Genomic DNA, 13,018 nt, shown 5'->3' on the forward strand with positions numbered 1-13,018 from the left:
TGTTTTCAAAGGTGGCAAACAGGTGATTTCAGTCAAGTGTCAACAAAGCAAAAGAGACGACCTCCTGAAATTTAGACAGTTCTTGGTTTGAGCTCTCTAAGGAGGAAGTGAGACGGCTCTCTCAGGAAGTCCTAGAAACGTCTTGTAGCTGCAGGTGGCACATGGGTAGGCACTTAACAACAGCTCTAGGAGCAGATTACCATACGCATCGTTCAGCCATTACTGTCAGGAGGGAAACCCGAATCTGACTGTAGGTCTGGTTGTGTTTTGGAAACATTTTGCACTTGGGCACGGCACAGATAACATTAGTAATGTCAACACAGAGGTCACATCTTGATATTAAAATAACACAAACACTTTCAGTGGTTCAAACAGGATGGTTATTTTGAGCACAGTACAGGCATGTACATGATGAGGTATACCGATTATCAACTTCCATTCGTATATTTATTTCAAGTGGTTCAACATACTTTTAGTGGGGAAATTGGAAACGCAACACAATCCATCGAGAACCGCTATAAATTCCTATACTATTATTACAATTAAATTCAATCAAAACCCATATATTACTCAGCATTTTCTTGTTTATTGAGGTCTGGATGATTATAACCAGCTCTTAATAATGTCACTGATCATTTGAAGCATGAGGTTTCATCACTTGGAGAAAATGTCTCTGCATGCTCAGGTGTTAATGCTTTTTGGCTTTGTAGTGCAGAATTACCAGTTCATCTCTCTCCCAACATCCCTCTTCCTCCGTGTCTCTCATGTGTCTCATCTAGTTGTGAGCGTTGTCGAGAGCAGCTTCTTGAGGGAAATAACCGTTAGTCAGTATGGTCTCAACCATATACGGAGACATGTCTGCCTCATCAGGAGTCATTATCTCACCCTGGAGTAAATCCAGAGACGTAGTGCCAATCTCCACCTCAGTCTCAATCCCACTCTCTCCAAGCAAGAAGTCTCTACTGAAGATACTTGTTGTTTCAGCGGTTTTAGGCGCTAAAAGGCCACGGACAGAGCCGAAAGTAAGTCCCAGAGGTGAATTGGGGAAATTCACCTCCACGCTGGAGAGCAAGCCTCCCAGAAACCCTCCAGATATAACTGAGCATCTGTCTCCCTGCTCTCCGGCTGCTACATCCCTCTGCTCTTCCTCTTCCTCTTCTTCCTCCTCTTGTAGAGCTGAGGCAGCAATCTGGGGTTTGTAGCTAACATGTTCCAGCCGCCCGTCAAGAAGCACTGTCCCGGCATCTGCCGTTTGCAATGTTGCCTCCGCTGCGGCCTGTCCCAGTCCGGTGTGGACCCCCTCTATGTAGATGATGGGGTACAGGTCCTCCCTCTCCTCCTGGGAGATCTCGATGGGGGACAGCGGAGGGTCACTGTAGCTGCACGACGAGAATATTTCAAAGGCACTGTCCTGCTGGGGAGCAAAAGAAAACACATAATGCATTTGATTAAGTCAGACTGAATCATTGAAAGTGGGAGATAGTAAATAAGGCACTGTTAAATGAGACAAACATCTGTCATCGAGTCGCTAGTGTTCATGGAAGAAGTTCACAAAGTGGTTGACAGCAAAACAAAGTAGCTGGATGCTGCCAGAGTGAGCGCAGAAAGTAACAAAATGACCTGACTTCCTAGTCCGGACTAATGAACCACCTCTATAATGAGAGAAACGGAGTACTGTTTTTCAATATTTCATTATAATAGAGGTGACAACAACAGAAAAGAATGCCCCTCAGTCACAATGGAGCCAATTGATTTCTTTCCCCTCAGAAATATCTTTGCCATAATATGATGTTGCTGTTATTGTTGTTGTTGCTGCTGCAGTTGCTGCTGTTGTTGTTTTGGAGATTGTGGTGAATGTACTGCACACAGACTGAGGTAAACATGAATGTCAAAACAGTTGGTTTCAAAAGTGATGCATTATCTCTGATATGGTTTCCCCTTAGAAAGTTTATCGAGACTAGACAATCACTTCTGCCTGAAGGGTAAATGATATCTTATATCTCCTTTCTCTCTCTTGTTTATTTTGGAAATACCCCTTTTGGAATTGAAATACGCACTGGACCCACTAATGCTCTTTGATGTCCTTTCGATGAAACACATGCTAAATGTTCTCTCTAAACTCTATTAATAATTCCTGATGCATATGTGTATATAAGAGGTCTGCAGTGGTCAATTTTTTATTTATTTTTTATGGGGGTCTTAAGGGTCTGTTTTTGTGGGAAGCAGGTGGGATGGGGTGGGGAGTATACGTCTGTACACACTGTGTGTTTGTCTGTCAACCCATATTGGGATTTGTTTTTTTTTTTGTATTGTTTTTGTGAGAAAAGCAAATAAAATATACATTATAAAAAAAAAAAGAAAAAAAAAAGAAAAAAAAAGAAGTTGGTTTCAGTAGTTTGGATTACCTGCAGTAGTTTTATGGCATTACTGTTTCTCAGTTTTGGTAACTTTTCAGCAAGACAGGCAGGTCCCAAGGATATACATTTCTGTTTTATCCTGGATGGGAAGAAAAAGGTTTTTATTATCACATGCAGTAATGATGCTGCATGCACTGCATTTAGGAAAATACAATACAATTTTAAACAGGTTTATTCTGCCACAGACATTACAACCACAGCCTTGATAACACAGTGATTAAAGTAAAAACTATTCCTGCTCAAAATATGTACACATATTGATATGTGTATTATAAATTATCCCAATCTCACAGTGCATGAAGTACTTATGCAGTATCCCTAGAACCAAAGCCACCTATCAGGCTGGGGTGATTTTAGGTTTAGGTTTCTGTTTAACTGTCGCTGGATCTTCTCTATTTCTACCAACTGCTGTGGTGTGGCATTGTGCGAAAACGGAGGTGGTAAAACCACAGTGGCATTCACCATGGCTACTAGTAAAACAAAACCTACGTACTATACATTCCAAAACAGTTGGAGCACAATGAGAGAACAGTTACATTTCTCATGATGACAATAAAGCACTATTTAGCACCTTAGGCAGAAACCATTGTATGTTACCTTTTCCTCACACAACTCCAGCACATCAAGTTGGCTATGATCGCAACAAAGAGCGTAGCAGTGACAACAAACCCGACCAACAGGTCATCTAGAGGAGACAAGAAGGGAAAGGAACACCTCAGTATACAAGTTTAGATGTCAGAGATGCTTACTGGTGCTCAAAGAAAATAAAGGGCAATTATGGTTACTGGAACTGGACTAGGAAATCCTCATAAACGACTACCAAATGCTTTCAAAACACAGACTACTAGTAATAAGTTTGTGGGTGTGGTTTTAATGGGGTCATAACATGGCAGCAAGTGACTGACATGCAGGGTCCGCAGAGTCCGCAGGGTCCGCAGGCTGAGAGGAGATCAGGTTCCCCGGCGGTCCCTCTCCTGCTGAGGTGGACGCAGACAGCCAGAGAGCCAGAGATCCTTCAGGACAGTCCAGCCACATCTGTCTGAGCCCAGAGCCAGACACCGTCACTGGAGAGAGGCAAATGACCATCAGGCTATTCTCTATTAGGACTGTGCAATTAATTCAACATTTTTAATCGCAATATTGACAAGTATAACTTCAAAATGTTATAGGCTACATTTGCTATGTATCAGTGGGAAAGTAGCCTAATTATTCTCATATTGTGCAGAATTCCAAGACTACAAATTAAGATGAATGCTGGAAAAATCTTTTGATTTTACCAGTTCTGTCGTAACCTCTCATTTCCCCCCCTTTACTTTTTTAAGTTTACTTTTTAATTTGCTGAAGAAAAATATATGTAGAAAAAGCTGCATTCCTATGTATGATGATTCATATCAGAATTGCAATGTAGCAAAAACCATCACAATATGAGTTTTTGTCATCCATAATCTCTATTAGGGACATCATCAGCCATTCACAGTCTAATGTATGTTTTGGAATGTAAGCAGCACGAGAATAAGATACACATTCAAATAATTTTGAATAACACAAAGTAACAGCAGCCAGTGTATACACAAGGTGTCACATCGAAATAGAGAAAGGTAACTTCTCAGGTGACTTTTCACCAACAGAGGAAGTTCCAGAAATAGTGAGCGAAACATGCTGGTTAGTAACAGCCTCAGGGCTGCATGTGTGCATGCAGCCACATGGCTTCATATGCAGTGAGCTTCCTGTTTGTGGTCAAAGTAAGTTCTAGATAAGTCTATGATTCACTGAACAGACCATGAAAATGTTAATATGACAGCCAGTGCTTAAAATATTAATTCAGCTCACTAGTGGTCCTTTGCATTCCTGGTCTAGAACTTTGTCAAACAGGTGTTTACCCAAAACAATAGACAGGTTTAGTACATAATTAGGTTTAGGTATAACTTATGTTATAACCCCAACTCAGGCTATCTGTGAAATTAGTCCCCAAAGACAAAGAATATGTATATGACTTCATACAACAAGCAGCTATCAACTATTCATCAGAAAAGATTAATGTCTAGCATTGACAGTTCACCGGATTACTGGAACTGAGAGCTGAAAAACCCTGCTGATGCACTGTGGGTTTGTGGGAGGGGAGCATCAATGGGATGAAAGATACGCACTTTCCATTATGTAAGAGTGGGCTGTGCTAAAACACAACATATGCATACTACTGAATAGTAAGTTCCCACACTCTAGCATATACATGGGCTTGTTACGAAGCATTAGCCTGACAAAGGTAAAGTACATACATAAGCATACCGCAAACTGAACACCATATAGATGTACAAGAAATGGCAGGAAATGGCCCACAACAAAAAGGTAGAGCTGTGTGTCCTTTGAAGATCAATCAAATTCCAACTGTGCTTTAATTTTGATAGAGAAAGTAAAACTCATAGTTCCAAAGTTCATATTTACCACAAGAAAATAAAAAATCAGCTGAAAGAAGTCAGCTGTAGGGTTGCTTTACTGTGCAGAAAACCTACTTTTTTATGGACATAAAATAGCCTACATTAGACACACAGACACATGTACTGTACACACACACACACACACACAGGGACAGAGCACAAGAATAAAAATCCTCACTCCTGTGTTCTGTGTGGTTGGAGTGTAGTCTGCGGAGATAGATGGTGTAGTTTGTGATGAAGCCTCTATGCTGGTCTACAGCCAGCTCCTCCCACTGGATCAGGATCCGTTTGGCCTCACGGTCCAGTACCGACACATTGGGACCGGACACTGGCTCTGGAAGACAGACAGAGTGGATGGTAGGTACTGTATGCCAGGCATGGGACTGTCCACTGAGTATGTAGCGATTTCTTTCATTGTCTGATTCATGGATAGATAGCAAGCATGCAAAATCAATCAAGCGCTAAACTTAGACCTTCAGGGGTCATTTTTAGGATCTTTGCATTTAGGGCTGTGGGAAAAAAAACAGTGAGTGAGTTGTGAACCTTACTCTGTTCTTTGGAATAGACCAGGCAAGATGATGGATCACTCACGCCCCTGGTGGTCACAGCATACAAAGAGACATTATACCTCACACCTGCAGTCAGACCTGAAACAGTACAGAAAGAGCACCGGGAAAACTAAACACCCTCTGCAGCAGTCTCTTATCATTGTCTCAAACTCTCAATGGTAATTCACAAATTGCCAAAACTGCTTTTGACCTTTGGCTTAAGCTGTATTATGAATTTGAATCCTCGACTGATGATTCAAATGATGGAAAAATACACAAAGTAATGTAATACCCCAACAAGCCACTAGAGTACACTGCTTGATCTCAGTTGAGGCCCTTGTGTCCTTTCTCATTACGTTTTGTACCACGTGGGAGAGAGTATATTTTGTGGTTGTTACTGTAATAGAAACTAAGCCATGACCGTTGAGGTTTTACAGTCTAAACACACAACTATCTTTTTTTTTTTTTTTTGGTGAACATTTGGATTCTTTCCCTTTTTAATGCAATGGTGCATTACCAAGGTTTTATAAAAGTCATTTCACATAGTGCTTTACAGTGATTTTAGAACAGCCAAGAGGGTTTTTACTCCACTTTTTACAAACATACATATAAACAAACAGCAAGACCATGACAGACACAGCATATTGTGAATTGATAACAACATACAAATAAGACATAGCTGGGTCACAGACTTATCATAGTAGTACATGTATGTGTGTTTCTGTGTGTGCAGACATGGACTCAGCTGTCTTAATGGTGACTTTACCTGTGATAAGTGTGGTGTTTTGGTCTTTGGCCACTCTTTGCCAGTGCAGCCCTGCAACTCCACTTGTCCATTCCACCACATAGTCCAGCAGCTGGCCTCCAGACGCCGGAGACGACCAGGAGACGACCACAACAGTGCCGTCACCTGCGGGAGCCAGCTCCCTCAGAGCCGGTCCAGAAACACCTACATAAATAAGATTATGCCTCCTTGTGCTTTATGCTTTAAATTCACAGATATAAAAAACATGCACACAGGTTTTTGTCTCAGTATACAATGTTGCTGTACCTGAGTGTCTGAGTGGCACAGCAGCTGGTGGAGATTTCCCATATGAGGTGACGGCACTGACGCTCAGCGCCTGGACGCCTGGTGACACCTGAACTGAACACCGGTTCACAGCAGCAGGACAGGTGACTCTCTGCTTCGGACCTTTATCCAGGAAGATCTCATACTGTTGCACCTCACCACTGTAATCCTCCGGAGACGGAGGCTGGGGAGAAAACTTTACTCAAGTCCATGTTTACAACATCCAGTAAGTCTGTTTTATTCAATAAGCAGTATGATCAACTTTAGATGTATAACCCAATCACTCTACCAGTGGTGTCAATGTAAGAGCCAGAAGCATGGCACTTTCATGTGGTAAAACAAACATTTCATACTGAAGGCAGCTATTCATTTCTCATTCATAGATAACACACATTACCTTCCATAAAACGGTCACAGTCCGCAGCCCATTTGTCTTCTGGGCGCCTAACATCCTCCAGACATGCAGCTGCTGAGACGGACCTAAAGATAAGTTTGACCACAAGTCAATAGTTTATTATGAGTGGTGAAAATCTCAAACATCGTGCAGTTTCAGTTACAGCGGTTACGTGATATGCAAGAGTTTTCAGGCACATTAAAAGTCAGGTTGTGAGCTTGCCTTTGCCGGGGATTCTCCTCCTGAACGATGGACTCCATTTGCTGCAGAGCGGCCTCTTGCTGGAGGTGGGTCTCTTGGTCGGGGTGAGTCCTGATGTGGAGTTACATGCTCTGATCTGGAACTCATATTCTGTCAGAGGCTTCAGGTCATCGACTCGTATCAGACCCTTACTGAGCTCTGTTGCCTCTCCCTCTACCTGCACAAAACATCAGGCAATTAGGTCACCTGTGTATCAACTGTGGTCAATTCTGCAAATAATGTAATGGTAGAAATGCAATTCTACCATTACCACCAGTAGTGACTAAAATCTTTTTGCAAACATCAATTTACCCAGGAGGCATTATCTGTGCTGAGCCTGACGAAGGATCTGAGACGGTCTGGGGACTCTGGGCTTCTCCAGTGCAACATGGCTGCTATGGAGTTATTCCAAAACTCTATCTGCATAATATGAGGGGTCTCTGGTATCACTGCAACACAAAAGAACCAAGTTGTTTGGTTGTCCATCATCCATGTAAGTGTCTTTGAACAATAAGCATTAGAAATTAGCCAATAGGTTTTTGCTAAACTCCAAAACAAACATAATACAGCAATAGTAACTAGGTCGATGAAAGGATGCGCCTACGTAGTATGTTTGTGGTGCTAGACCAAAGTCATATAGTTCCAACATCAAATACCCTGAAGATGTGTGCTACCTGTTTACCTTTGGGTATCTGACATTGGGATAATACAGCAACAATCAGCAGTTGATTGCTGAGTCAAAAATACTGTTGCAACAGCTAACAGTCGAAAACTGAAAAAGAGATAAAGTTCACTAAAACAAAGGCTGCTGAGAGTGTGAGAGACAGTAGTGCAATTATTCACTACAGAGAGATACTGCAGATACAAAGAAACAGATGGCTGATAACCAGGTCAAATTAGTCAAACTGTGATAGACCAACTGCCTAAAAGGGACAATTCACAGCACAGGATGACTAACTTCCTGAGAAGAAAATATGTCTTAACTGTTTTAGATTTTACAAAAATCTCAAAACATTAAGTATGTATACACACCCACGGTCATGAGTTTATGCATGTTTAAATATTAAGTGCAAGCTTACCTACATCCTTCACACAGAGGATGAAGGGATCTGAATTTGATGCGCCGAAGTGGTTGCCAGCAGTGACGATCAACTGGTAGATTTCATTTTCATCTAACGCTGTCCGTGGCATAGTGAATTCTCCAGTATCGCGGATCCAATCAGAATGTACTTGGGCTCCATTTTTACTATTTATAAGACGTATGAGTGTCATTGTAGAAATTGTGTGCGCACAACATATTGGCAACATATAGTTGTTGTTTTTTTGTAAGAAAGCAAGGCAGCAGGTTTCATTTGAACACATACGCAACATAATGTAACACCGTACCTGGTGACTGAAATGTCATAGGTAGTGCGTAAGTGCGTTTCCTGCCCGATGTTCCACGAGCAGTCTATCACATCTGAGTTCCTTGATGTTTCACAGCTAATATCTGTGGGCTTGTCTGGAGGCACTAGAAGAGGATGGAACACAATTATATCTCATCTGACACCTTCCCACTGTTATACCGGGTGTTTCAAAAGAAGGTATACTCTTTTTAAGAATATTTAATGAAAAAAAAAAAGTAAAATTTTTGTCTTTTTTAACTTACATTTCAACCAAATAATTCAACATTCAATTGATAAGTGTACCCAGAAACAGGAAGACTATTCAATAATACAGTGAGCATCAATAATGTATATAAAAATACTTTTGAAACAGGCTGCATATTACCAGACAATTAAAGAAAAGCATAATCAAAGTTGAACAATATACTGTATCTTCCAATCATAATGTAGTCACACAGCATAAGAGCCTTTATTTAGTTGGTTATTGTAGTCAAAACTACTCTACTAGCTTTTAGCAACATTTAGACAACATCTACTTACATCCGCCATGCAGGTCCAGTCCGCAGACAGTCTGCGTCCGCCCGCCTGCCCTCTGCTTGCAGGTCACTGTAGTTTTTGGCTTGCGGACGTTGGTCAGTCTGAATCTCACTGTGGTACAGTTGACTTTCTCCTCTGGCCGCACGGTCGGGCCATTCACATTCAGCTGCAGGGAAAATCTAAAACTGGAAGTGACATAAGAAGAAAAACATTTTGTTTTTTGTCTCCAGAAGCTTCTACAGGAGAACATGACAGAACAGAACAGAACAACAGTGTTCTCAGTTTCTTGAGATATCCATTAATATGAACACTGAACGAATTTTAAAAAGGAGAGTAGATACAGAATATAACATATATCATATCATATCATATCATATCATATCATATCATATATCATATCATATCATATCATATCATATCATATATCATATATCATATATCATATAATATCATATCATATCATATCATATCATATCATATTCTATCCTGTCCTATCATAATTGTGTCATTACTCTGTCATTCCCACCTCCTGTCACACTTTGTGGTGTGACAGTACACCATCAGGTCGGAGCCAATGAGGAACAGTGGATCTGGCTCCACTGTCAGGTAGCCGAGGCAGTTAACAGTTAACTGGCAACCAGCAGGGAGCAGAGGGCAGTCTGTCCAGAGAGGAAAAACAAACACAAACTCAAATCATGCACTTTAGAAAAACAGGAGTAGGTAGAAAAACCTTTAATTTAAATTCTGGAGCTATGTCATTAGCATATACCAGCTCATATAAATACCTTGGATTTATTATGGAAGAACATTTAACGTTTGATGAGGGCTGCGGGTAGAGCCCTGGGTTCAGTAATAAGTAAATTGAAAGCCTATAAAGAACTTGGCTATGCTACATTTTCAAAGCTCTATGGTGTATGTGTATCCCCAACTTTATTTTATGCAGCTGGAGTCTGGGGTAGTTTCAAGGTTAATGCCATTCAAAACCGGCCAATTTGCTGCTTTCTGGGCCTGCATGAATTTGCACCTGTGCTGGCGATCCACATAACTATCTATGGTGTAATAATGTGAATGTTGTATTTGGTGAAGCTGACCAGCAATATATTTTTAGAAATGGTTCAGGATGTAACGTTCACTATATTGAACAAAGGTTATTTCTCGACTATAAAGAAACATGGGCTACTGACATCTGGCTCAAACCATATAATCAAATTAAGAAGATGTATAGTCCAGAACCTTATGTTATATTACCCTTGGAAAGAACCAGAAGATCTTTGTGTGCCCAGTTGAGAACTGGGAGGCAGGTTCAATTCTATTGTTGTGGAAGAGAGATTATGTACTATATGTGAACTTTTTGTTTTACTGTCCGCTGTACGATGAACTAAGCCTGCCTTTATTTGAGAAAATACAAAACAAGAAGCCTGAGCTGTTCTGGTTGGGAGATTAGATAAAGATGGAATGGTTAGTCAGAGAGGAAGGATTTGGTGTGGCGAGTTTCATTTGGAAAGCGTGGAGATTGAGAAGGGATAAGCTGCTTGTTTGAATGTTTGAATGTATGACTTTGATTTGTATGTTTTGATTGGTTGATTTGTTTCTGGTTCTTTTTGTTTGTTCAACGTGATGCCCTTGTGTCTTGTAAACCCATAAGCCCATGTGGTGCATGACACAATAATAAAAATCAAATCAAATCAAATTTGGATTTTGCTGTTCAAGAAATGCTAATTTTCAAAGGCAGAGAGCACTATTAAAATTGAGTGGTATGTGTATATATGAATACCTGCTACACTACGATATACCATTATATGCGTTAGTCTGGCTCATACACTATGCCCTCTCCCCCCACTTTTACCGCCACTCTCCACTGCGGACTTTGCAATAAGGCATATTTGCCAAAAAATAGTGTAAGAAAAAATGTCTCAGACCTCGAATATTTAAGTTTATCCAAAAACCATCACACTTTATACCTCACCACTGCAGTCAGACCGGTAGCAGCAGGGATTAGAGCTGAAAAGTAATCTCACTGAAACAGGCACTGTACTTGTGCTTGAGGCAGCTAGTCCCTTAATTATCTGCAATGTGTAAATGTTTTATTTTTGATTGTATACATTGTTGCATGTTGTTTGTCTACATCTTCAAATAAATAAGTAAACAATCTAAACAGAGATAGATGAACAGTTTCATATTATAGTAATTCAACTTACGTCTGGAAAAATTAAGGAGGAATATAATTGTGCATCTCCAGATGGTTTGGAAGAGATTCATCTCAGCTCATCTTCTGTCTCTGTTAATGACAAATAATCCACTCATTATGATGCAGCTGTCATCAAAGTTATTTTGATCATAAGTCAACAATTAAAAGTAGTTCGTGGAAATTTCCATAACAGCCCAGTAGATAAAGTGACTCCTCAAAACTTAACTCCATAGAGTTGGAGTGTACTGGAGATGTTCTGGGAAAACTCCAGATGAAACACAAGGTTTTGCTGAACTGTTCCTCTTTTTAGTGCTGGTTTGTTGCTGCTAACATTTACAGAACAAGAAGGTCCAGTCATAGTAGCAGTCTGACACATGTAACATGACATATAAGAGGTAAGGCAATTACATCAGTCACTGTCATTGCGCGTAATTGAAAAATCTCTCACGGTAGGCTACATATCCTGTGACAGATTCGTAGTATTTTTTTTTTCTAAATATCTTGAAATTAGATAACAGGCATTACTCATTTCTTTAACATTTTTCTAACTCCTTCACCAGATACTACAAACCATTACATTATTTTAACACGTAAATGTAGATAAAGCTCACCAGCATTTCCAATCATCTGCATACCCTTTGAAAACGATGTCTTCATTGGGGTTTGCTATCAATATATCTAGAGTTTATATTTTGATCTTTGCCGTAGTTATATCTTCCTCAAGTGACAGCCTTGCCCGATGTTGCAAGATTTATTGTGTATGAGAAACTGATCTTTTCCGTGCGTCTGAAACTTCTTAAGGGGGCCAATGACCTAGTTTTGTGGTTTTTTTAGCAAGTGCAGAAACTTTGAACATTAGTTTGAGCAATTCAGTGTTCTACTTCAGTAGCCTGCTATTCTTCACCACAAAGGCTCAGTTAGCTTTAAACACCAGTGTCCTTAAAACCTGCTCTCACTAAATTTGCTGCTGTTGGCAGATGATCAGGTGAGCAACCTGACATATGACATACTGTATGACAGATTTTGCCTTGTAAAAGGTGCTGACTTCTCTGGCCAGGTCTTCAAAGCAGCACCATTGTCCTAGTCTGGTTACTAGACTTCTCTATCTTGTTCCCAGCAGTCCTGACACCTCTTACCAGAATAAGGCCGATGGAGCTGGAGATGGATTGACTGACAAACAAAGGCTATCAAATCATAATAAGTTAATTCACATCATACCAAACATATTACTGTAATTCAGTGTTGTATCTGAATGTAAACAATATGCCAAGAAAATAATGTGGTCTACCTTATGAACAGTTGTCTTGAGGTAGGTCTGAATTTGGTCACTTCACCTGAAAAACTAAAACAATCCATATTTTTGCCAATTGAGAGTTACTTAGTTAAAAAAGACAGTCACCTTGTGCCTCTGTTCATAATCCTTCAGACTGACAATGAGTTTGTGTATGAGAAAGAAAAGCAGAGCCTGTGACTTTTTCGAGCCACTCTAGATCGTGTGATTTCCTTGTTGATACTTATTTTCCATCTCCAACTTCAAAAGCTTTGAAGGGAAAACCCAGCAGCAAGAATAGGTATACTTTCATGTTAAGATCACAGAGACCTCAAGCCCTACAGTTCTGCTTTTCTAGTTTTCTAGTAATCTAACTCAAGTCTCAGTATTGAATACGAAAGGTTGTATCTGAGGAAAATTAGGCAAGAACTATATTTTATATATAAGGCAGAATCTCATTGCTTGAATGTGTGAAGACAAAAAGCTATGAAACTGGTCACAAGTCAAATATGAGTGAAATTATGTCATACAAATA

At 40.2% G+C, this 13,018-nt stretch overlaps 1 protein-coding gene across 1 annotated transcript; it reads right to left on the reverse strand.

Annotated features, from left to right (window-relative positions):
• Positions 1-357: 357 nt before the first annotated feature.
• il23r (interleukin 23 receptor) lies at positions 358-11,885 on the reverse strand. The gene is made up of 17 exons (XM_078285492.1): positions 11,825-11,885; positions 11,224-11,303; positions 9,552-9,684; positions 9,029-9,210; positions 8,490-8,613; positions 8,183-8,349; positions 7,416-7,552; positions 7,086-7,281; positions 6,867-6,949; positions 6,452-6,653; positions 6,167-6,349; positions 5,401-5,499; positions 5,031-5,186; positions 3,323-3,481; positions 3,015-3,102; positions 2,406-2,496; positions 358-1,411 (listed from the first exon to the last, which is right to left on the reverse strand). The coding sequence occupies exons 2-17, from the start codon at positions 11,282-11,284 to the stop codon at positions 776-778; spliced, it is 2,697 nt and encodes an 898-aa protein (XP_078141618.1). The 5' UTR covers positions 11,285-11,303; positions 11,825-11,885; the 3' UTR covers positions 358-775.
• Positions 11,886-13,018: the final 1,133 nt, after the last annotated feature.

This window comes from Centroberyx gerrardi, chromosome 9 (genome assembly GCF_048128805.1).
Source record: "Centroberyx gerrardi isolate f3 chromosome 9, fCenGer3.hap1.cur.20231027, whole genome shotgun sequence".
Classification (NCBI taxonomy): domain Eukaryota; kingdom Metazoa; phylum Chordata; class Actinopteri; order Beryciformes; family Berycidae; genus Centroberyx; species Centroberyx gerrardi.